General features: G+C 34.1%; 1 protein-coding gene across 5 annotated transcripts in view; it reads right to left on the reverse strand.

The window, feature by feature from the left end:
* The window catches only part of CARS2 (cysteinyl-tRNA synthetase 2, mitochondrial), a 78,721-nt gene that overhangs the window by 52,461 nt on the left and 3,441 nt on the right, over window positions 1-22,819 (reverse strand). For 3 of the 5 annotated variants that reach the window (XM_051984198.1, XM_051984197.1, XM_051984199.1), the window contains exons 3-5: window positions 7,034-7,151; window positions 1,217-1,288; window positions 957-1,062 (exon numbers count right to left, since the gene is read on the reverse strand). In XM_051984198.1, coding sequence (XP_051840158.1) covers window positions 957-1,062; window positions 1,217-1,288; window positions 7,034-7,087 — 232 coding nt within the window. In that variant the 5' untranslated portion in view covers window positions 7,088-7,151. Of the gene's footprint in view, window positions 1-956; window positions 1,063-1,216; window positions 1,289-6,394; window positions 6,459-7,033; window positions 7,152-16,026; window positions 16,078-16,687; window positions 17,194-22,819 lie in introns of those variants that run through there. The other 2 variants (XM_051984195.1, XM_051984200.1) reach the window with 2 other exon arrangements.

Raw genomic sequence — 22,819 nt, forward strand, 5'->3', positions numbered from 1 at the left:
ACTAACAACATTCTGCCTAATAAAGTAACCTGCTCAGAGTTTCAGTCAGTATGTGCCAGTTTATATATATAATTTATAGCTAGGATACCAGATGATTAAAATCACATAAGATGACCATTCATAATGAACTGTGCAATTGCATGTTATTAATCCAATATTCACAAATAGAAAAGTTTGTTGTGCCCTATTGCTGGTCAGGCAAAAATTAATGGAGAAGGTAAGGGCCAATGTAGGCCTTGAAGAAAGTAAAGAATTCAAACAGAATCAGAGGGCAAGTAGGAAACTTTGGTACTTGCTGACCAAATGAAATGCCATAGTTACTAGTTCCCTTTCCAGGGAAACTAGCCATAGAATTAAAAATCCTCTGAACTCTTGACCAGACTTAGTTATTCTAGACAATCATCAAATTTATATGATTATATAAATTAAGTTTAAAAATGAATTTCCTTTAAAGGACAGTAATCTATTTATATTATAATAGAACATATTTACTTTAGAAATGACCAAAATATGTAAGTGAGAATTATATCAAAAAGTCCAGTAAACTTTTATGTACTCTCTACTGATAATTGACAATTGTTACTAGGCAGTAGTAGATAAGCAGGTAGGTAGAAAGAGATAGATAGGCAAACCAAGAGATAGGTGCCCTGTGAATAGAACAGAGAACTTGGAACCCAAAAGATTAAAGTTCAAAAGTGTCTCAGACCAACTGTGTGACCAAAGAAGTCAATTACTCTATCTGCCTCAATTTCCTCATTTGTAATAATGAGAATAATAGAAATGTCTTCCACAGTTGTGAGATAAAATAAGATACTTTATAAGTACTTTGCAAACTTTAAAGTGCTACATGAATGCTACCTAATACTATCATTAAAAATAAATGTCATATTTCTCAAAATCCTAACTACTGTGGTTATACACAAATTACAATTAGATATTAATCATATAAATCCTACCTTTTTTAGTAGAATAAGCATGCCCCTTAGAAATTATTCTTTCGATAAATGAAATTATATGAGAAATATTGTCAGTTACTCTCATATATACTGTAGGTGGAAGAACCTAAAGTAAAGGAGAAAAGTATTGTTTAGTTAGACACTTTGTGAAAATATATTAATTGTTTTCAACATGATTCTGTTTCACTTTTTAAAGAGACCTTGAGAACACAAAGCCAGGAAAATAAACATAGCCAGTTTTCAATGAATTGTAATAGTACCTTCAACGTAGCCATATCTAGTTTAAAATCTTCCTCATAAAAACGGGCTAAAGCCGAAGGTGAAATGTTCATCTACAAATGAGAGAGTTATCAATTAATAGGAGGCTACTGAGAGTAAGTAATCAACTATCTGCTAATAAAAAGACAAGCTAAGGCTATTTTTTAAATACAAAGAAAGAACTGGGCCAAATGGCTTCAATGTTCTTAACTATTTTTTAAAGAGCTCTTCAATTCAGTAAGTACATTTTACTTTAAATCATTCAATTCTATCAAACATTAAAGGCCTAACATGTGCACCATATGTATAGGCATTTAATGACCATAAAAGTTTAATTGACCTGGTTTTCTGATTGGAAGGAAAAGCAATAGATTTAAGCAAATAGCAGTCTTATAAAAATGGTTCTTTTGGCCTATTCTCAAAAAAGCAAACTATCAAGCTATTTTCTATACCAATTTATTACAATTAGGAATGTTTAAATTTCTAAACTTTTGGATGGCAAAAGAAAATAACCAAAAATATGGTAGTAGGGGTGGGGAGAGGAAAAGAAATCCATAAAAGAAGTATTGGGACTATAAATATACAAAATTACATAGCTATCTAAAAAGGTATTAATTTTCAATTTTGTAAGAATCATTTACACTTTTTAAATGGAGAAAAAAATCAATTTAACTATCTATCAAAGAAATAAAAGAGAAATGAAACTCAAATGAAAACCCTAACCAGAAACCATTCAGACAAGCTTCCTCCTACCATTTCACATGATTATTACAATTCCAAAGGCACTGTGTGTGTGTGTGTGTGTGTGTGTGTGTGTGTATGTGTGTGTATGTATAAACATTTACTTAAAACATTCAAAAGGTTAAATAGCAGGGAATGAAAAGGTCAATTGATTTGCTGAAGGTCAGCCAACAAGTTAATCATTGTTTGGAATTAGTAATGTTAATGATGATGATACCCAAGATGTCTAAAACACATTCAAATTAAAATTTTAAAAAGCCTCCAAGTAGCCACTTCAAAATTTTCAAATATTATTTTTAACCAGTAATCCCAAAAACAAAGTTAGATTAAAATGATTATAAAACAGCCTGTAGTGTACTGTTTTCCACAGAAAAAAATTTCCCATTCTTGCTTCTCTATGTATTATTAGAAGTCATGTTTACTTCCATACCATCTTTTCCTTCCTACCCATTCCTTCTAGAATGCTTCCCTCTGTCATCAGTTTATAAATGTTCAGGGAATGAACAGAGATGTTTTATATTACTCTGAGAATCACAGAATTTGAGTTAAAAGAGAATTTCATTAGCCATCTAATCTTATCTATCATACATAAGACTCAACATACTCAACAGGCCAGCTCCTCTTTGAAGACAAAGAGAAGGAATCAATCACCTCTCAGAGCAACCCATTCTATTTTTGGACAACTCTAAATGTCAGAATGACTTTACCAACCTCAAGCCTAAATTGACCTTTTTGCAGCTTCTAACCACTGTTCCTGCTTCCATCTTCTGGTGCCAAATGGAACAAGTCTAATCTCCCTCCACTATAGAATGATCTTTCAAATGCTCAAAGACAGCAAGTCTCCCAGAGTGATATTTTCCAAATTAAGCATGCTCAGGTCCTCCAACAATCTTCTATGTTTATGGATTGAAGGTCATCATTATTCTTGTCACTTTCCTTCCAAAATTCTCTAATTTATAAACACCTTTCTTAAACTGTGGTACCCAGAATATATTACTTTAGGTAACATCTAAAAAGAGAAAAGTACAGTAGGAATATTGTCTCCATCTTCTTGGAAGAGATACACCTTGCTCTTAATGTAACCCAACATTGCACTAGTTTTTTCTGGCAACCACTTTTAACTTGGGACTCATAATGAGCTTCAGTTGCCTAAAACCTTCAGATTTTGTTCACAACTACTGTCTGTATCCTCAATCTTATACTTGACTATGATTCCCCAAGTGCAAAACTTTATATTTACTGCTATTAAATTTTATCATATTACATTCAACCCCATGATCTAGCCTATCAAGATCCTTTTGGATACTGACTTTATCATTCAGTAAATAAAACTTCTCAATTAATCTGCAAATATACAACTAGCTACAACTTTATCAGTCATTGACAAAAAAAAGGTCACTGCCAAAATCCAAGCAGGCATACTCCACAAGAAACCTCTTGCCACCACTGAATTATTAACAATTTATTCTGAATTTGGTCATCCAACTATTTCTCAATCTGATTGGTAATATCATTTAAATTAGTGTTAAACTCAAATAGAAACAGATCCCTATAAATAAAATATTAACTTAGAAAGCCACAAATTAATATATGTTGTACTACAGATTTTTTTTTTAATTTTGTTAAACATTTTAATCTGGTTTAGCCTAAGGAGTTTGAAACTTGTCCTTGATTTGAGAATGCATCTCTTCTACTGTAACATAGACTTTAAAATCACGTGCTATCATTTTGTCTATCTATATAACTGCCTATAAGAATAATCCTTATGTTATTTGAGATAATTTATATTTAAAGATAAATTTAGAAGCGTCTAAATGTTCACAAATGTTGTACTCAATTTCAGTCACAACAGCTTCGATGAGGTACCTGCAAATATTGGCATCCAATTAAAACAAAAAATAATTGTCTTAAACCACAAGATATTTTTTACTTTTTAAAATTAGTTACATGTTAATAAGCTAAGGAACTAATTTCTCCATTCCCATCTCAAACTCATTTAATAAATCCTTCTCCTCTGCTTTTTATCTGACAAATCCAAAATTGTGCCAAAAATTAAATGTCAAGAGTAATTCAGATGAGTGTAATATCATAATTTAAAATATTTTTAAAACAAACTTCAAAGCAGATGGCATGCAAGATTTTGCCACCATTAGAAAAGGGGGAAGATAAAAAGCAATAGCCTTTTTGATAAATACTAAAAAAATGGAATATCATTACCACTAGCTTACAGATATATATTTATAAAAAATGCAACACTTCTTTAGGAGTAAAATGTAAATAGTACATGAGTCCTCATAGAGTGAAATAATGTTAAGAGCATTTTGACTTAGGAGTCAAAAGACATCCCCCTTCCCCTCCCAAAAGTCAGGGGACCCAGGCAGCTCTTGACACAAAGCATATCTATGAACAAGAAACTTAGTCTCTCTTCAGGTCTCAGTTTTCTCATCTGTGAAATGGGAATAACAATAATAATATCCCTATTATCAGTCTCACACTGTTGTTATGAAGAAAGCACTCTGAAAACCTTAAAGCACCATTTCAATATATTATAATAAGCCTTAAAACAATGAATAGTGCCATAGATTTACAGGTGTGTAAAAGTTTCTAAGTTTTCAGATTTGGAGGTTTGTGGTGTTCTCTTCTTTTGTATATGATCGTTCTCTGGGTGCAGGTTTCTTGGGGAGCTTCTGGAGACAGCCTTAGTTTCAGTTCCAAGTAATAATCACCTCAAAAGGTGTTAAAAGTTTAAATCCTTTATTGTCTCCTTCAAAATAGCCCGGTTAGTTTTCTTAGAGGCCTGTTCCAAGAGCTCTTGCAGCTTGTCTGCCAGCTTCAGCCTCCAGTTCTCTCTGAATCTTGGTTCTACTCTTCTCAACTGACTCAGGAGCTTCTTATATATGATCTCTTAAAGGTGTGAACCCAAAGATTGACTCCTCCTCTGAGAGAGTGGGATTGCGGGTGTCTGACTTGTGAATCTCCTGAACTCTAATATGTGAAACTAATGTGTGAACTCTCAAAGGTGTAAACTTAAGCATTGTTTCTATCAATTCCAGTGAGTTATCACCTTGTTTCAAGTTCTGGCCCATAACAAGGTTTTTAAAATTAATTCTACAGTAGTTCCCTAATTACAAATCTTTATTAAATATATATATAAAAACATACAAAAACATGTTGGTTGATTAGTTGTTGTTTGTTCTTGAAGAGGACCAAAGTGAATCACTATGTTGAGGTCAAGGTACAATGCCTACAGGCTTCAGCCACCTTCATGGATATTTGAACTAAATGTCCACATCCCTACTATCCTGATAGAGAAGTCTTCACATGTTTGGGATAGACATCATAACAAAAGGCTTGAGACCCATAGGTTACCCACCCTCAAACTGGTTTAATCCATCTGCAAAAATAGTTTACCAAGGTATGACTGCTGTGTATGCTACAGTTTCCAGGAGTCACAGGTGAAAAGTCGATGAATCAGATGGATACCAGAAGTGGATGAGCAGCACTTACACCAAAGTACTAGTCTTCCTGAAGCACTATACACACATACACTCTCCTCCTGAACCAGTCTTTTACTTATGATTTTCAAATCAATGTTACTTTCTCAAACTATTCTCTTTCGCTACTTGAACATTCTTCACATCTAAAAATTAGTTTTTTTAAAAACTGAAATCACCTTCTTTTCCATACTCCATACATATATATGTACTATATATATATATGTACACATGCACACACACATACACACACACACACACACGCTCACATATATATATACTCATCTGTCAACAGCATCTGGTAGACAAGGTTCTAACTATAATAATAAAGCTTAATTACTCTCTTTCCTTTGCTCTCCATTGCCCATCAGCAAATCCTGTCAATTCTTTCTCAATGTCTCTTCCTTTCTGTCCTTTGGGTTATCCTCACTTTTAGATTCCTGCAATAGCTTTCTAGATACATTCTTATTCCTCTTTATCCCACTTCACCCTCTTTAGCCAGTTTTGAAGGAGAGAACATAGAAATATGATTTCATGGAAAGAAATAAACAAGAACATTTTTATCAGTTATTCTCCTGATTAAAAATTTACAGTGGCTCCACATCATCTACTACTAATTAAAATATGAACTCCTGAAATGTGAAATTCAGGTATTCTTATAATCTACTTGTCATTTCATCTTATTTCAAGCTTTCATTTCCACGATTTCTTTTCAACAACACAAATCTCTTTTCCAAGCCTTTGAACACAGAGGAAACGAGGAGCAAACAGGTGTCTTGATATACTACATGAGCAGAATAATACTATATTATTCTGTAGATTTCCAGCAAGCAGGATAGCTGAAAAAGATTTCTAATGACTGGAGGCTAGGAAGAGGGGGACTCTCTCTTCAACTAGCTATTACCATTTTCTTTATTCTTTCTCCAAAAAAGCAACCTAGCTTACCTGATTTTCCTCTGAACTAATTTTTATGTTGATTAACAATATCACAAAAGTATTTTCCCAATGTCTATAAGGAAAAAAAAAAAAACAATTACCTATTAAATGTCTTGTGAAGTAGAATATCTACAATAGGATATTTTTTTTACCCTATAATTTCCTTGCTCTCCTTCCCTATCATTGATATATACAATATAAAGAAATACTCACTAAAAATTAAACAAAGAACATAGGACATGTTGAGGTTTTCTGTAAAAAAGTTTTTCAATCAATGAGCAACTGTATAAAATGAGTAAGATCTACATGCTTAATCACTGATTGAGAATATAGTTTTTAAAAGAGTGATAAGTATGATAAATACCTTATTCATGTAGGGGGCAAAAATTCAAGTTTTTATAGCATCAAAAAATATGTCATAGTTAATTTATTAACAAAGCCTAAGAACCTAAAAGAATTAAAGCATCTTACTGCCCAATAATCAGACTTGATCTGACAGAATTAAAAAATGAGTACAAGTCTCTGGTTAATTTGATTAAATCATAAGGACAGCTCCACCTGTGAATAAATTAAATATTTTTAAAGTATTTAAATACAAACAATACGAGAGGTTGCAATATTCAGCCAACAAATTAATTTCATATTTACCTCAGTTGCTCTTTTGATTATTTTATCATCTACATCTGTAATCCCCATCACCATGACAATGTTGTATCCAAAAGTCTTTATTAAGATTCTTCTAATTATATCAAATTGAACATATGAACTGAAAAGAGAAAATAAGATGTTAATTCTTTTTTTATTCAGAAAATAATTATTCCTTAAATTACTATTTAAAATAATTACTACTAAAAATAATTTATTTTAAAACCTCTACTGTTTAATAGCCTTCAAAACATTAATTCATTTAAAAATATATACTAATATATAATAAAGTTCCCATTACATGCTATAGAAATGTGCTAGATAGATGACACTGAAATATCAAGACAAAATGCCCTATGGAGTTTAGCATAGAGAAATATGGGTGAAAAGACAATAAATAGACAAAAAGTTATATCATAAAAGGAAGAATGGAAATAGAGTAGAAAAAAAAAAAAAAGGTTATGGGAAGTTTAGGAGAAGGAAAGGAGAGATTTCTTCTTGACAAGACTTATGGCTACATTTATCCAACTTAGTTTGTAAAACAAAAAGAGTGTTCCGGAATCATTCAGCTCTAAAGATTACATTACAATAAACCAATAAAGATACTCTTTGAATTACAGTATGCTTCTTCCGGCTTTTGTTTAACCTTGTTTACATCTACCAGAAAAGATGAAATTCTCTTTAAATATTATCATTAAATAACTGGTGAGTTTGAAAGCTACAGTAACCTTTTCCATAGTCTACCTGAAGTCTGTCCAGTTTCTCATTGCTGCAATGCAGAGAAAAAAGAAAAATAAATCAACAGAAATGCTTTCCTATTAAAGTTATTTAGGACAAATTTAAAAAACATTTATAATGCAAGGGAAGATGCCATTTCTTTATATTCTACTTCACAGTATATATTGGATATACTTTTAAGGGTAGAAAAATAAATCTAATTAAGAAATCATCAAAAAGCTCTTGGGTCTATGGATCCACTATGGATACTAAACAATTAGATCAAGCTCTCTATTAGCACTAGGTACATTTGAGTACTTTCTCAATTTCAAGCAAAAAGACAAATCTTGATAAAAAGGGTCAAGAATATTAGTTAACAAATAAAAAAATCATGAACACATTTTACAAAACAAACATTTATGCCTAAGTGAATATAGACGGACTGTATATACACACATAGATACAGACACACAATAATATACATAAAATATATTTTGACTCTATATGTAGTATGGAGGGTGACAGGTACACACAAAAACCTACATAATAAAATATACATGTATGTACTGTTATATGCCTATGTAAAGACCTATCCTATACATTTAAAAAAAATTTTTTAAATGACTATATCTAGCAATTGTATAGAACGTTAAGATTTTCAAGATTTATAAATATTAACTCATTTTATTCTCACAACAACCCTGGGAGATAGGTACTATTTATATACTCATTTTATAACTGAGGAAACTGACTTTTCTAGGGTCATACAACTAAGTGTTTGAGGCTACATTTGAACTTAGGTCATTTTAAATTCAGGTCCAGAACTCTATCTACTGTGTAATGTCCTTTGAAGGTATGTTACATATAAAGGACTGCTTGCCATCTGGGGGAGGGGGGAGAGAAAGGGAGGGGAAAAATCGGAACAGAAGTGAGTGCAAGGGATAATGCTGTAAAAAATTACCCTGGCATTGTTTTGTTTTTTAAAACTACATTTCTGTGTTATTATATAGGAGTATATTATTAGGGGGAAAGAATTGTAAGAGAAATGAGAGTAATGTTTTAAAATCATCAATAAAAATTTATTTGGGGTAAAAAAAAAAAAAGGTATGTTACAAAATTAAATGTAAAAAAAAAAGGTAATAAAGATATCAATTTATCAAAGAAACAAGTAGCTACTTGTTTTACCTTCAGCGAGCATTTATTAAGCACATTCTATATACTCTTGCTTTGCATGGAGAAAGATACAAAGATAACTAAATGGTCTCTTCACAAACTTTGTGGAAAATAAAGTAATCACTTTTTAGTTATCAAAATAGGATCCTTGCAAAACTATTTAGCTTATACTTTTTATCACTTGATATGCAATTGCATTTATGGAGGACGAATAAACACAGTGGTGTCTTTACTGAACATACATATAAGTCTGTACTGCAATAGTTTAATTAATGCCACTTAGGTTAGGGAAAGAATAATAACAAACTATTAATTTGTATTGATAAAAAAATCTAATTTTGCTTCAGTCCCTAAATCACCACAACTCTTCAATTAAAGAACTTTGTATAAAGCTAGACAAACATTTTTGCAAAAATTTCACAATTTAATATCTCACATCAGATATCATACTTCGCTTGAAATGCCTATTTAACCAAATATATATATATATATCATATAGTATGTATATCATACTATACAAGTATAAATCATACATAAATTAGAGGAGTATGAAAGACGCCTTTTACAACTCTGGTTTAGAGTGAGGAATAGAAAAAAAATGATTATCCAAACCAAAGTTGACTGTAAAAGATAAAAACAAGCAAAATTGATAACACATTACCAAAAATCAATTTTTTGAACAAATCAATACACTAGACAAATAGCAAGTACAAATTAGAAAAAAAAATCTTTTCAATCAAATACCTCTGATAAACCTAATAATTTATAAAGGAAATTGACATAAATATATAACCAAGATATGAATGATTAATTTATATAGGAATTTATATCACAAATGAATTATAAGCTGGCAAAAACCATATGAAATGTTATAAATCATAAATAATTAGATCAACACAAAATTAACCACCTGTGAAGTTTCATGGCATTCTCAAAGTGCCAAATATGATAAAAGACAAAATAATTACTGTTAGAAAGGCAATGGGAAAAAGATATTAGTGGAGCTATGATTTGATCCCACTGTTCTAGAAAACTATTTGAAGCTATGAGAAAACTCATAAAACTGTGCATACCCTTTGACCTAATGATTCCCCTTCTGGGACAATATATGGCAGGAAAGCCACCAGGACAGTCTCTATCTTGAAATCTGTGTGTGGCTGAGTTTGTTCCAGTTTATATGCTCTATTACAATTACATCATTACAGTATACTGAGTATAAACCAATCATTATATCACTAGGGAACCATTATTTGCTGTAAGACTAAATCAATCATACTGAATTAGAGAACTCATATGCCAAACTAGATAACCATTGTATTATCAATTCCACTGAGTTAACATCTTGTTCTAGGATTCAATCAATCATACTGAGTTCCTGCCTTTTACAATGAAGAATAAAGACAAAAGGATTCTACATACACCAAAATATTCACAAACCCACTTTTGTGGCAGCAAAAAACTGGAAACAAAGTATTGGATGTCCACTTTAGCTAAACAAATCCAATGTAGCAGAATACTAACACACTCTAAAAAATAATGTGAGGAATTCAGAGAAACATGGAAAAGCCTGTTTGAACTAAAGCAAGTGAAATCATTAGAACCAGAAGAATAATATACAAGATAACTAAGATAACCTCCAAAAAGCACTAAAATGAGCTAGATTAACAGATCTTGGTTTCCAAGAAGATATAATGGAACATCTCCTTTCTCTAATTAGAAATGCAAGATGTTACATATAGCAATCAGATGGAGTAGTCGTACTGAGCATTGCTTACTTTTCCTTGGTTAAGAGGCAGAATTTGGTGATGGAGGGAAGAAAAGCAAAAAGGAGCCAAGAGAGTATAAAGAAACGACTAGAGGGTAAAAAATCATCAATAAAATCATCTAAAAAATAATAAACTAAGTCAAGCTCCAAGGGAGTTGGCTAAATGACATATAGATCTATGCATATAAAAAGTGACCTAGTACCATCCAAGATAGCATTTTCTTTAAAACTTATAAAATCCTTTCCTGAAGGACAGGAGGAATAGACCCTAATATTCCCTTATCTTTATCTCATGAGAGCCTTCAAAGAATAATTCGATTATCTCTCCATATGTATCAACTATTCACATTTCTATAAGCCTTTAAGGTTTACAAAGTTCCTTCCTCACAATTCAGTGAGCTAGGTAATGTAGGAATAAAAAACAGACTTAATAAAAAACCCCTTTTCTGCAAAGTATTACTGGGAACCAAATACCCAAGTCAAACAACTATCCAACAATATGCTTTTTAGAAGATGCAGATCACAGAAGCACAACCTGCTAGACAATCCCAGGATACTCCCAATCTTCTGGAAAACTAATTATTTCATCCCTCTCCCAATTTCCCTCAAAGTATTTAAATCACTGTTCAACAGTAAAATAATCTTACATGGTTTATAATCAAGCCACATCCATAATTCTGCTGAATAATAATCTAATCACCCAGGAAAAAGATGAAAGAATCTTTTTATCAGTCAGTTATGTTCTTCCTTTACTTTCTGACCAAGAAAAATTTGGGTGCTGGGCATGAGATACCGATTTTGAAACATGCCCAGTGCAGGAATTTAATTTTACAGTCTGTGCATATTTGTCACAAGGGTTTCGTTTTTTCATTTTTCTATTGGGGGTGGGAATTGGGATAGAGGAAAAAAGCTTATTTTTAAAAAAGAAATTTTAAAAAAAAGGTTGAGGTTTTTCCCAAAGAAGAATGGGAAGAAGGGAAAAAGAAAGAAATAAGTATTTATGTAAAACTTATTCTTATTCAGGTACTGTGCTAAATGTTTTACTAGTATTATCTCTTTTGATTTTCATAAGCACTCTGTGAAATTGATAAATCTTATTAAAAAGAGCAGTTTGGTGACTTGACCAAACTAAGTGTTTGAAGCTGATTTTGATATGTCACCCAAGTAAGCAAAAACACAAATAATAAAGAATTGTACTATGACTAGCAATGAAAAGGAATGCCATTAGATAAATGTATTTTTGAAAAAGGAAGGTACACTGCTCATATGGGAAGAACAAGGTCTAACAGATAAGGCAGTATGCAAGACCAAATGATAGTGACCTGATATCAACAGCTGCTACATGAACCATTTATGTAGGATTTATAAGAAGGCTCCCAGAGGCATAAAGAGTTAAAACCTCACAGACAAATGCAGAATAAAATGGGTTAACTCTATTGTTGGAGGCAGTACACACACACTGTGTAATAATATCTCAATGCAAAGTACAGATGAAGACCAATATAGATAGCATGTAAGAAAAAAGTGTCCCAACACTTAAAGCTATCTAAAACTAAAATAGAAAGTACACACTCCTCTTCAGTGAAGGTCTTCAAGTGGCTTGTTGGGGATCCTGGAAAAGGAACTCCTCTTCAGTATGAATTAGACAAATGACTTCTAGTGTAGCTTCCAAGAATGAAATGCTATATATAAAAGTCCATCTTTGCTCAAGAGGACTTTCAAAAACTCCAAATAAACCAAAAATCTACTTTCATTCAGAATGCTATAAACTGTGGCCTGCAGGGGGCAGTGCTGCTTTGGAAGAGTCTTCTGGCTTCTCTAAATTGCTACAAGCTAGTATGACAAATAATTCATTCAATTAAAGGGGGGAATGGGAGAAGATAAGTGAGCTGAGCTATGAAGAGTTGAAGAGTCAAGGGTTTTGGAGCAGGTCTAGATTGCTGGTACATAGACTGCATGAGGAGGAGTAATTTGAAATAAATCTGGAGAGGGGAGTTGCCCCAAGATTATGCTAGGATTTAAATACCAGACTAAAGAGTGAGTTTTTGTTTTAGAAAAAATAGGAATCCACTAAGAGAGCCAGAGTCAGACCTATGACTTTTGGAAGATTAATTTGGCAGTTGTATGGAAGACTGATGGAAAAAGAAGAAAATCTGGAGGGCTGCTACAGTAGTCTATGTCAGTCTCTGTTTCAGAAGTTTTCACACCTCTGAAAATTCCCAAGATGTTTCAGGAGATCTGAGTCAAATGCATTTACATAATTCTAAGATGCTATTTGTTTATTAACTTCAACTACTTAGTTATATGAGGTCATATTTTCTTTATATATTCCAAAAACAATTTATCACAGGAGAATGAATGCATAGCAGATAAAAGAATCCAGCTGTTTTCTATTAAGCCAGACATTAAAGAGAATTTTAAAACACATAAGACAATGTCATTCTTGATAAATTTTTGTCTTATACAGTAACTATTTTTAAATAAAAAGTGTTTTATGTTAATATGCAGTGGGTTTACTGTTATTTTTTAATGAATTAAATATTTTTTAAATGTATCAGTTTAAATTTCTAGGATGATAAATATTGATATTTATTCATGAAACCCACAATTGGTATTCTCAGTAATTGTTAAAAGTATAATAAAGAGGTCTTAAAACCAAAAAGTTTGTGAATCATTGCTCTTTTATGCTAGAGTTTCAATTAGCAGAGTAGGCATTTTAATAAATGCTAATTGACTAGTTTGTTAAAGATATGACAATAAGATGCTGTTCTTATATTTCTAATCCAAGGTATAAAGCTAATGAACACCAGATTGTTAAATGGATAAGCAGAAAGTCAGGATTCTAGGCCCATCACATGTATGACCTTTTAAAATTCATTTAATATTCCTTGGCCTTCTTTTTCCCCATTTGTAAAGTGAGATGACTAGCTGATCGATCCCTAAAGTTCCATCCAATTCTACAATTCTGTAATTTTTTGATACTCTCAGCTCAAAAATCTTCATGGCTCTCCATTAACTGCAGGATGCAATTTGTATTTCTTAGCCTGAGCATATTATGGCCCTCCAAAATCCTCTATGTAAACCCTCTGTTATCAAACATACCTTCTACTGCCTTGACAAGGAAGCACTGACTTCCTTCCTTGAACTACCCCTAATCTACATTAACCCAATATGGCCCATCCTTCAAGTCCCAGTTGCCAAGGCTTCAAGGTCCCAATTTTCTATGAAAATAATATTGATACAGGCCAGGCTATGCCAGACTTCCCCTCTTTCCTACATATGTCTAACAAGTCTGTCTCTATAACTCATCTGGTGCTTAAGAACTTCAAATGTGTTTAAATGCACTATATAGTCTGTTCTAGACAGTGAGCTCCCTGAGGCCAGAAATAACATCTTATACTTAACATAAGACTGGTACATAGAGTTTGCTTACATTTATTTAGCAAAAAGAGGGAAGTTCATACAGACTGGCAAACTCCAAAATCAACTTTTAGGATAAATGTAAAAAATGATTATGACATTATCAGATTTTAGTTCCTCCTTTTATTTAAATAGATGTAATATGGAGCCATCAGCATAAAATATCCAGTGAAATAGAATTCATGAACTGGACATTTCAGTTATCACTTCAAATCAAACCATTCAAAAACAAAAAAGCCCACCACCATCACCAAGTACAAAGATTACAGATTTATGATTATTTTTAAAAATCCATTTTTTTTTCTCTGAGTTAATAAGCCTTTAGAAATTTGGGAGAAATCTACCTTCTCAAAATATATACAGAGAATGACTACATAGTTGTATATTTTCTTTCCTCATTTATTTCTCTTTCCCAAATGTTGAGTATTTTTTTTTTCCTACAATTGCTCCTCCTCCCTACCTATTCTGGAAGACTTACTAAGAGCAGGTAAATAAATGGTTAATTAAAAGCTCAAGGTAAATTTATAATTGTATATTATTCATATAATTTATTATATGTCACATGCTTCCTTCAAAAGTTTTTTTTGTTTGGTTGGTTTTTTTTTTTTTTTTTTGCTGAAGCAATTGGGGTTAAGTGACTTGCCCAGGGTCACACAGGTAGAAAGTGTAAAGTGTCTGAGACCAGATTTGAACTCTAGTTCTCCTGACTTCAGGGCTGGCGCTCTATCCATTATGCCATCTAGCTGCCTCTCAACAGTTCTTAAAATGCTTTCAAGCATTAGCTTGAGACTATATGTTGTGGTGCTAGACATGAAATAGGCTACCCAGGTTACCAGGACAGTTCTGTTCCAAACATTTTAACTTTTTTTGCTCTAGTCTTACTCCTTCCCTTAGTATTATAGTTTTAAAATGGGATGGGGGAATATAAGTAAAAAAGTGATAGTCATAAGAACACCTAACATCACCCAATTAAAATCATTAGATTGTTAGTTCTAGGACAGAGATTATTTTATGCTTTAATATGCTTCGGAAGTAATTATCACAGTGCCTGGCACATAGTAGGCATGTTTACTGAATGAATGAATGAATGAAATTAAATACCTCTTCCTTCTGTATTATACAAAAATAATAACTTTAATAGTTACAACATAGCATCTTATATTTCCATTTTATTTCTTCAGAAGTGAAAAGTCTCATTACAGGAAGAAATCAGAGCATCTGATCAAACTAATAGTTGAATTTGAAACAATTAGGGGCCATCAATAACACTATTAAATCGTTAACATTTGTGCTCAAATAGTAGACTGACAGAAGACAAAGTTAAGAGGGGAAAAACATTCCTTCTTATCGTGTCACATACACTGAGCAAATAAAAATATTTTTAATACCTATAAGTTTGGGAGGACTTACTTTAATTATAGAAAGCTGTCTAATTTTCATTATTTCACCATACAAAATAATTCAAAAATTTACATTTTTAACCATTTACTCTCGCAAAAGGGCCTCTAGGGCAGTTTCTTTTTCCACTCCAGTTAGGATTACCAAACATGTAAGAGGTTCACATATTAAGGATATGGCAAATTCATCAAAACGGTGGATTTTAAATAAATGAATATCGGTAATGTCTTCAGCTGTGTCAATTATTTAACATTTACCCAATTTGCTGACATTAAAGCAAATGCCAGAATACTTAGACTGGCCATTTTCCTCCAACTCATAAAATGTTTTCAAATCTCTGGAGTCTTCAGGTTGTGATAGAAGGGAAAAGTGAGCATTTATTCAACTTCATAACATAAATTGGCGATTCTGACCAAGGCACATTAAAATTATTTTAAAAGAATGACAAATCTATTTTAAAAGCACTTCTACAAGTAGAAACATTCTTCTTAAATGCAACAAAAAAGAATGTACCACAACTCACCAAGCATGCCCAAGATGTGCATGATCATAAACAGTTGGCCCACAACTATACCTGTGAACAAAGTTAATATTCATCATTTTGAATGAAATAGCTTTTCAATAACGACACTATATTCATAATTACAAGGTAGCCATTACAATACAGTGCCATTTTGAAACAAATTCTTACACAGGGCCAGAGTTGGGAAAGAAAGGATTCTAAGTTAATTTCTTCCCTTTACAGATGAGGGAACTAAAACTGTAGCCTTCTCCTAAACTCCAAGAAGAAAAATAACTTGTATATGTAACTAACACAAGAGTTCTTAATCTGGGTACAGGAATTTACTAAGTATTTTTGTATTTGGGGGCTGTGACTCCTGCAGAGGAATAGCTGGGAGAGATAATCCCGCTCCAAACTCTCACATTCTATTATACCACGCTGCTCGACACTTGGCCTAATTATTTCACATCGTAAATTTAAAATTTCGAATTCGGTGTAAGATATACCTAATGGTACATAATATATCCCCCAGTTGTGCAAATTCAGAAGGCATAAAAGTATATGCTAACTTCCCCCCTGGAAACTGTGGGTTCGCTCTTCCTCTAATACCTGTTCCCTCCCACCCCACCTCCCCAGCCCTCGGGAACGTCCCCAAATTCCGGTAACGAATCGGCAGAGCTACCAGGAAATTGCTTCCGGGCGGGGCAGGATTAAAGGGTCTTTCCTTTGGGTTAGACTGTTGTAGATCTTGATGCCCGTGTCGTGGCCTAGGGGCAGCTGCCATTCTTTCTCGCGGCCTACACAAACGCAGCGGGCCAAGGAGGGCCAGCCTGCCAGTCGCCAGCTGACTAGAGCGGCGAGGTCTGGCAGCACCCGGCATCGGCCTGCGCTCCGCAGTCTCCACAAGGTTGGAGACAGGATCGGCCTGCTTGGCTGCGACATCAACCCTCGCATCCTGCCGGCCAGGGTTGGAGTAAGAAGAACGCGGGAGGTTCGTAGAGGATCGGCTGTAGCACGGACACCGTAGGCTCCACTTAGCAGTTGCGGTGTGGAACTAGCCAGGAAGCCCGCCGCCTCCTCCCTCAGCCCGCCCCCGGGGGCGGCCTTCTGCCTCCTCCCCGCCCAAGGCCGGACCCCAAGCGCCGCCCCGGCCGGGAGAGCTCTAGCCCGCGAAGCTAAGAGGCCCAAGTGAAGCAGCCCCAGCTATCCAGACATCCCGCCCTCTGCTTGGTGGGGCTGCAAGTTCGCAGCCGCGTGTAGAGGGAAAGCGCTTGGAAGGGGTAGGGCGGGGCTGACAAACCTAGAAACCACGTGAGGGGGACGTGCAGCAGCAGGAGGAGGGAACAGTCTTTCCTCCGACTGTAGCTACAACTGCGGTGTCCCGAGGGCCCGGACAGTGTCGGGGAAAACCCCAGAAGGCTGCGCGGGCGCCGGAAAGGGGTGGGATTTGATGTGGTCCCAGACCCTCCTTCCCTCTCTCCACCTTCTTCAGCCACGTCTACCCCTCCCCAAAGAAAGAAGCACGTTCTCCTAATAAGCGCATGTGTTGGTAAGCTCTGCCCCAGCGCAGCGCGAATGGAACTGAGAGGCCCACGGGCATTGCATTGGGGCTCAGGAAGGCTGCCCACAGTCCCCCAACAGTGACTGGCCCTATCAGCCAGAAGCAGCGCCGAAGGAAATTGGGACGAGCCCGTCAGACTGCGGGACGCCTTCTGTTTCGTTGACTTTTGCGAGCCGGATGCAAAAGAGCCTCCTTTCCTCCATAGGGCGTAGTTTACTTCTGCTCCCTCCAGAAAAGCCCCAACAATAGAAAGGGTTACGGAGCTAAAATCTCAGCGCTGCGGTTTTTAGCACATATATACTAAATATACTCCTCAATCCTCCACACAAATTAAATACCTAAGATACTGTTAAGCTTTTACAAAATCACTCTGTTCTCGCGCATGGGCGGTGCAGGTAGATTGATTTTAAAAAGACACTTTTAAATTTAACCCTCACCCTCCCTTCTGAGGTATATTTTGAAATGGACATTTGACTAACTCTTAACTGTTTAAAAAGCTTAAATTGTCAATAGCTTCACAACACAACCCAGTACGTGCCTGCAGTTTCCCAGCCATCCCATTCCGATTCATGCCTAGTACATAGTTTCCCTTGCCACCGTCAAAGTACAAAGTCTCAACGCTCTACCTCTCCCCAGTGAGACTTTTCAGTGACATCTAAAAAAATGTCTTTGTTTTCTCATCATACTGTTTCAGAAGTGAATGCTAAACTATGATAACATAAGTATTTCCTCCAAATGCTAAGAAAGCCCAAATCCTTGGGATCACTGATTCCTTTATTTCTTTTTCCAGGGGGAAAAAAAAGATGTCACCAAATTAAGTATTATGAAAAAACAGATTAAGTACTCTAAGATTTAGAACACTGAGTCACAATTTGAATTAATAGCACTGGGTAAATACTAGCATTTGATTCTCCAATGCAAGACATTTTAAAATTAATCCTAATTCCATACTGTAATTCTTTCTGTATAGTACATAGGTATACATTTGTACTCAATACAGTAATTTGATTTTGTCGGTTTATAATTTTCTCACTTTTAGTATATTTCAGTATTATAGAATGTAAACTCTGAATGCTCCTCTTAGACTTTAGCAGTTCTCTGAAGATAGTAAGAACTCAGTATATGTTTTTTGAAAGCTTTCTGAATTAATCTTGCATAAATGTAATCATTTGTGCAGGTGAAATGTCTGTAAAATCACAATTTATAAAGAAAATTCTGACCCAGATACACAGATAAAAGTTATATTATCTTTGCAATCTGAATATTTGAAGCTTAATCAAAAATGTAAAGAACTTTGATTACAAATTCAGAAGAACCAAGATCAAATTCCATACATGGTAGTCATATGGTTGATATTTGAATTGGTCAGAGAAAATAATTACTTTTTTCAAGAATGGATTTTACTGTCTTCCTAAAACTGTCTAATGAAATCTGTGTTCAGGTAGCAGTTGGGCTTTTTTTTCTAAGGTCTTTTGAAAGGACCAGTCCTTCACAAATATTTTTTAGTGATAGCAAAACATTGACTATTAAGGTAGTTTAAGTATTTTCATATACTTACATCTGGTTCATCATCTGGTTTTCAGCCAAAATTTTAGCAAATACCAAAGCAAAGAATAATGCGTTTTAAGGAATTTTAAGCTTCGGATAGATTATTCTATTTTTATTCTTGCGTTTTTTTCAAACTTTTCAAAAACAAATTTTTTACATGTATTTTTGCTTTAACTTAAAGCAAATTTTGCTTTAATTTAAAGAATGGCTTAGTCTAGAAATATCATTTTTCAAAAAGTTTTAACTTTTGTAATAGGATCCAAAAAGCAAAATTCACAGACCTTCATTGATTGAATGATTTGAAGAGGTTTGAATTCTTTTAAAATGTCTTATATTTTACATTAAACTGGCCTACTTGTGGTTGTATTCCCCAACTCAACATTCTATTTCCCAGCTCCATGATAGTTCACATCTATACCTGAAAGGCATTTGCTCATGACTTCTCAAAATTCTAAACTTCCTTCAGTGTTCTACTTCAAAGTTACCTCTTCTCATAAATAGCCATTCCTGTTTAGATTTAGTTAATGTTGGTAATCTCAAATAATCTTGTTTTTTAATCTGTGTAAATGTTATGTCTTTTCAATATAAATTAAGTAAGCTTCTTAAGGACAGGGATTATCGTTTTGTCTTGATAGGAACAAGTATAGGGCCTTGTACATTGAACTAAAACTAGCTTAAACCTTTTATTTCATTTAAAGAATAACCATGATCCAATGCAGCTGGTCAAACCCAAACAGAAAAGGCGTCTCTAAGCCATATATAATGATTTCCATGAGCAGCATATTGACTTAGAAAACTACATATTAGCATTATCAATGTTTTATTTTATTTTTGTTTATTTTGTTGGATATTTCCCGCTTACATTTCAATGTTTTAGGCTGCACTTAAACCACATGTATGTTATGAGCTTCAAATAGATATATGACATCTCTTCAACTAAAGTCCATACTATATTATATTATGTGGCAAAGAATAAAACTTCTGAATGAAGCCAAAGGAAGTGGTGGGTATTATTAGAAAATAATAGGATGGTAACTGGACCTGTGATGTCTTTAGAATAAAGTACTTCTTGAGGAATCTTCTGTCTTCCAAAATAGATTGGGTGTTTTCCCTGAAATTTTAGTGAACTGTCTGGAGAACTGAAAGATTCTTGCCTAGAATCACAAAGACAGCATACAAAAACTTGCCAGAAATGAATCCCAGTCTTCTTGGTTTTAAAGTCAGCTCTCATAATATAACAGATAATAACTACAATAATATTATAAGAAGACATGACAAAATAATCATTCTAACAAAAATGTTAATCTAATCTACATACCTATATAACCTATATCACATTGCTTACTGTCCTCAGGAAGGGAGAAGTGAGGGAGAGAGGGAGAAAGAAAATTGAAATTCATAATCTTACAAAAATGAATATAGAAAACTATCTCTGCATGTAGTTGGAAAAATAAAATTTTTTTTATGTTAATCTCTTGGCTAAGATGACAGGAATGGATAATGGTAAATGTTGGAGGGAATATAGGAAAACTGAGACACTAATATATTGTTGTGGAATTGTGAACTGATTCAACTATTCTGTAGAGCAACTCTGTCCAAAGGACTATCAAACTGTGCATACCCTTTGATCTAGCAGTGTCTCTACTGGGTTTGTATCTTTAAAAGACTATTAAAAAAGGGAAAAGGACCCACATATGCAAAAATGTTTGAGACAGTCAGTTTTGTGGCAAGAAACTGAAAATCAAGTGGATGTACATTAGTTGGGGAATAGCTGAAGAAGTTACAATATATGAATGTAATGAAGTATTATGGCTCTATAAGAAATGATTAATGGGCTGATTTCAGAAAAGCCCAGAAGACTTAAATGAATTGATCAACATCATGAAATGATGAAAGAAAAATGAATTGATGAAGTGAGCAGAACCAAGAGAACACTGTACAGAGTAACAAAATTATGTGATGATGTACTGTGATAAGACTTGACTCTTTTCAATAAAGCAGTGATTCAAGGCAATTCCCATAGACTTGTAATGGAGACAGCCACCTGCATACAGAGAAAGATCTATGATGATTGAATTCAGATGAAAGCATAGTATTTTCACCTTTCTTTGGTTTTTCTTTTTTTTGCTTGTTTTGGTTTCTTGTGTTTTTTTTTCCCTTTTGATCTGATTTTTCTAGGACAACATGATAAATATGGAAATGTTTTTTAAATTACACACATTTAACCTATATCAGATTGCTTGCCGTATGGGGGAGGAGAGAGATAAGGAAGGGAAGGAGAAAAATTTGGAACTCAAAGTTGTACAAAAATGAATGCTGAAAACTTTCTTTACATGTAATTGGAACAATAAAATGCTGTTTTAAAAAAGATTTTAAAAAGTTACTCTATATTTTAATTCTTGGTTAATTTTTAAATGGAAAATGGACCCAGGTTTATTTAATAGATAGATCATTTTTAAATGGGAAAGTGTTCTTTTCTTGAAATAGTTGTGAATAAAAGTTCCAGTTGACCACTTACTAGAGTACTAGTCTATTAGGCAAAAAAAAGTATCTATTAAGGAATAATCCTGTGCCAAGCACTGTGCTAAGAATACAGGATACAGAGAAAAGGCCAGAAGGAGTTGGTGAAGATGAAACTCCTATGAAAAGGTACTGAGTTGGGAGTGGAATATCCAGCTCAAGCAACAGCAAGGTCAGTGTTTCTAGATTATAAAATTGAAGGAGAGTGAAATTTAAGAAAAGTGGACAAGTAGAAAGGGCCAGATTTTGAAAAACTTTAAATATGTATTAGAGATAACAAAGTGCTACTGCAATCTATTGCGTATGGTAAGTGACATCATCAGATCGTGTTTTAAGACCTCTTTAGCAGCTAAGAGGGGGATGTTCTAGAGTTGGGAGAGACTGGATACAGGAAGACCAACCAAAAGGTATTGTCAACAATCCAGGTGTGAGGTGATAAAAGTGGTGGGTGTGTGAATGAAAAGGAGATATTATATAGGAGATGTTATGAAGAAATGACAAATTTGACAGCCAACTGGATATGTGAAGTGAGTATGAGTGAGGAGTTGAGGATGACATTTATGATTGAGAAATTGAAAAGAGGGAGCAGTTGAAAGCAAACTAAATGAGTTGTGTTTTGGATATGTAGAGTTGAAGAACCCATTAGGCAGTTAGTAGTTTAAGATGGAGTGCTATGTGCAAGTAATAACAAGAAGGTAAGTATTGCTGGATTGTGACCTCCATGGAAGGGCATAATATAAAGAGAGGCTGGGAGACCAACAAGAAGGCTATTGCAATAGTCCAGGAGTGAGGCTGATGAAGGCCTATACCAGGGTGGTGATTGGAAACCATGAGACCTGACAATAGATAGATAATTTATCAGTGAGGAGTTGAGAATGAAGCTCAAGTTTTGATCTTAGTTAACTGTCAGAACAGTGGTGCTCTTGATAGTAATAGGGAAGTTAGGAAGAAGAGAAGATTTGGAAAGGAAGATAATGAATTTTGTTTTCAATATGTTGAGTTTGAGATGTTTACAACACAACCAATTCAAGGTTTTTAAAAAGCAGGTGATGATTTGGGATCATAGCTCAGGAGAAAAAGAGCCTGTTATATACAAATCTGGGAACTGTCTGCCTAGAGATGATCCTTGAACCTGTGGGAACTCATGAACTCAGCCAGTGAGTTAGTAGAGAAAACAGGTTAACT

The sequence above is a fragment of the Antechinus flavipes genome, chromosome 3 (genome assembly GCF_016432865.1).
Source record: "Antechinus flavipes isolate AdamAnt ecotype Samford, QLD, Australia chromosome 3, AdamAnt_v2, whole genome shotgun sequence".
Classification (NCBI taxonomy): Eukaryota; Metazoa; Chordata; class Mammalia; order Dasyuromorphia; family Dasyuridae; genus Antechinus; species Antechinus flavipes.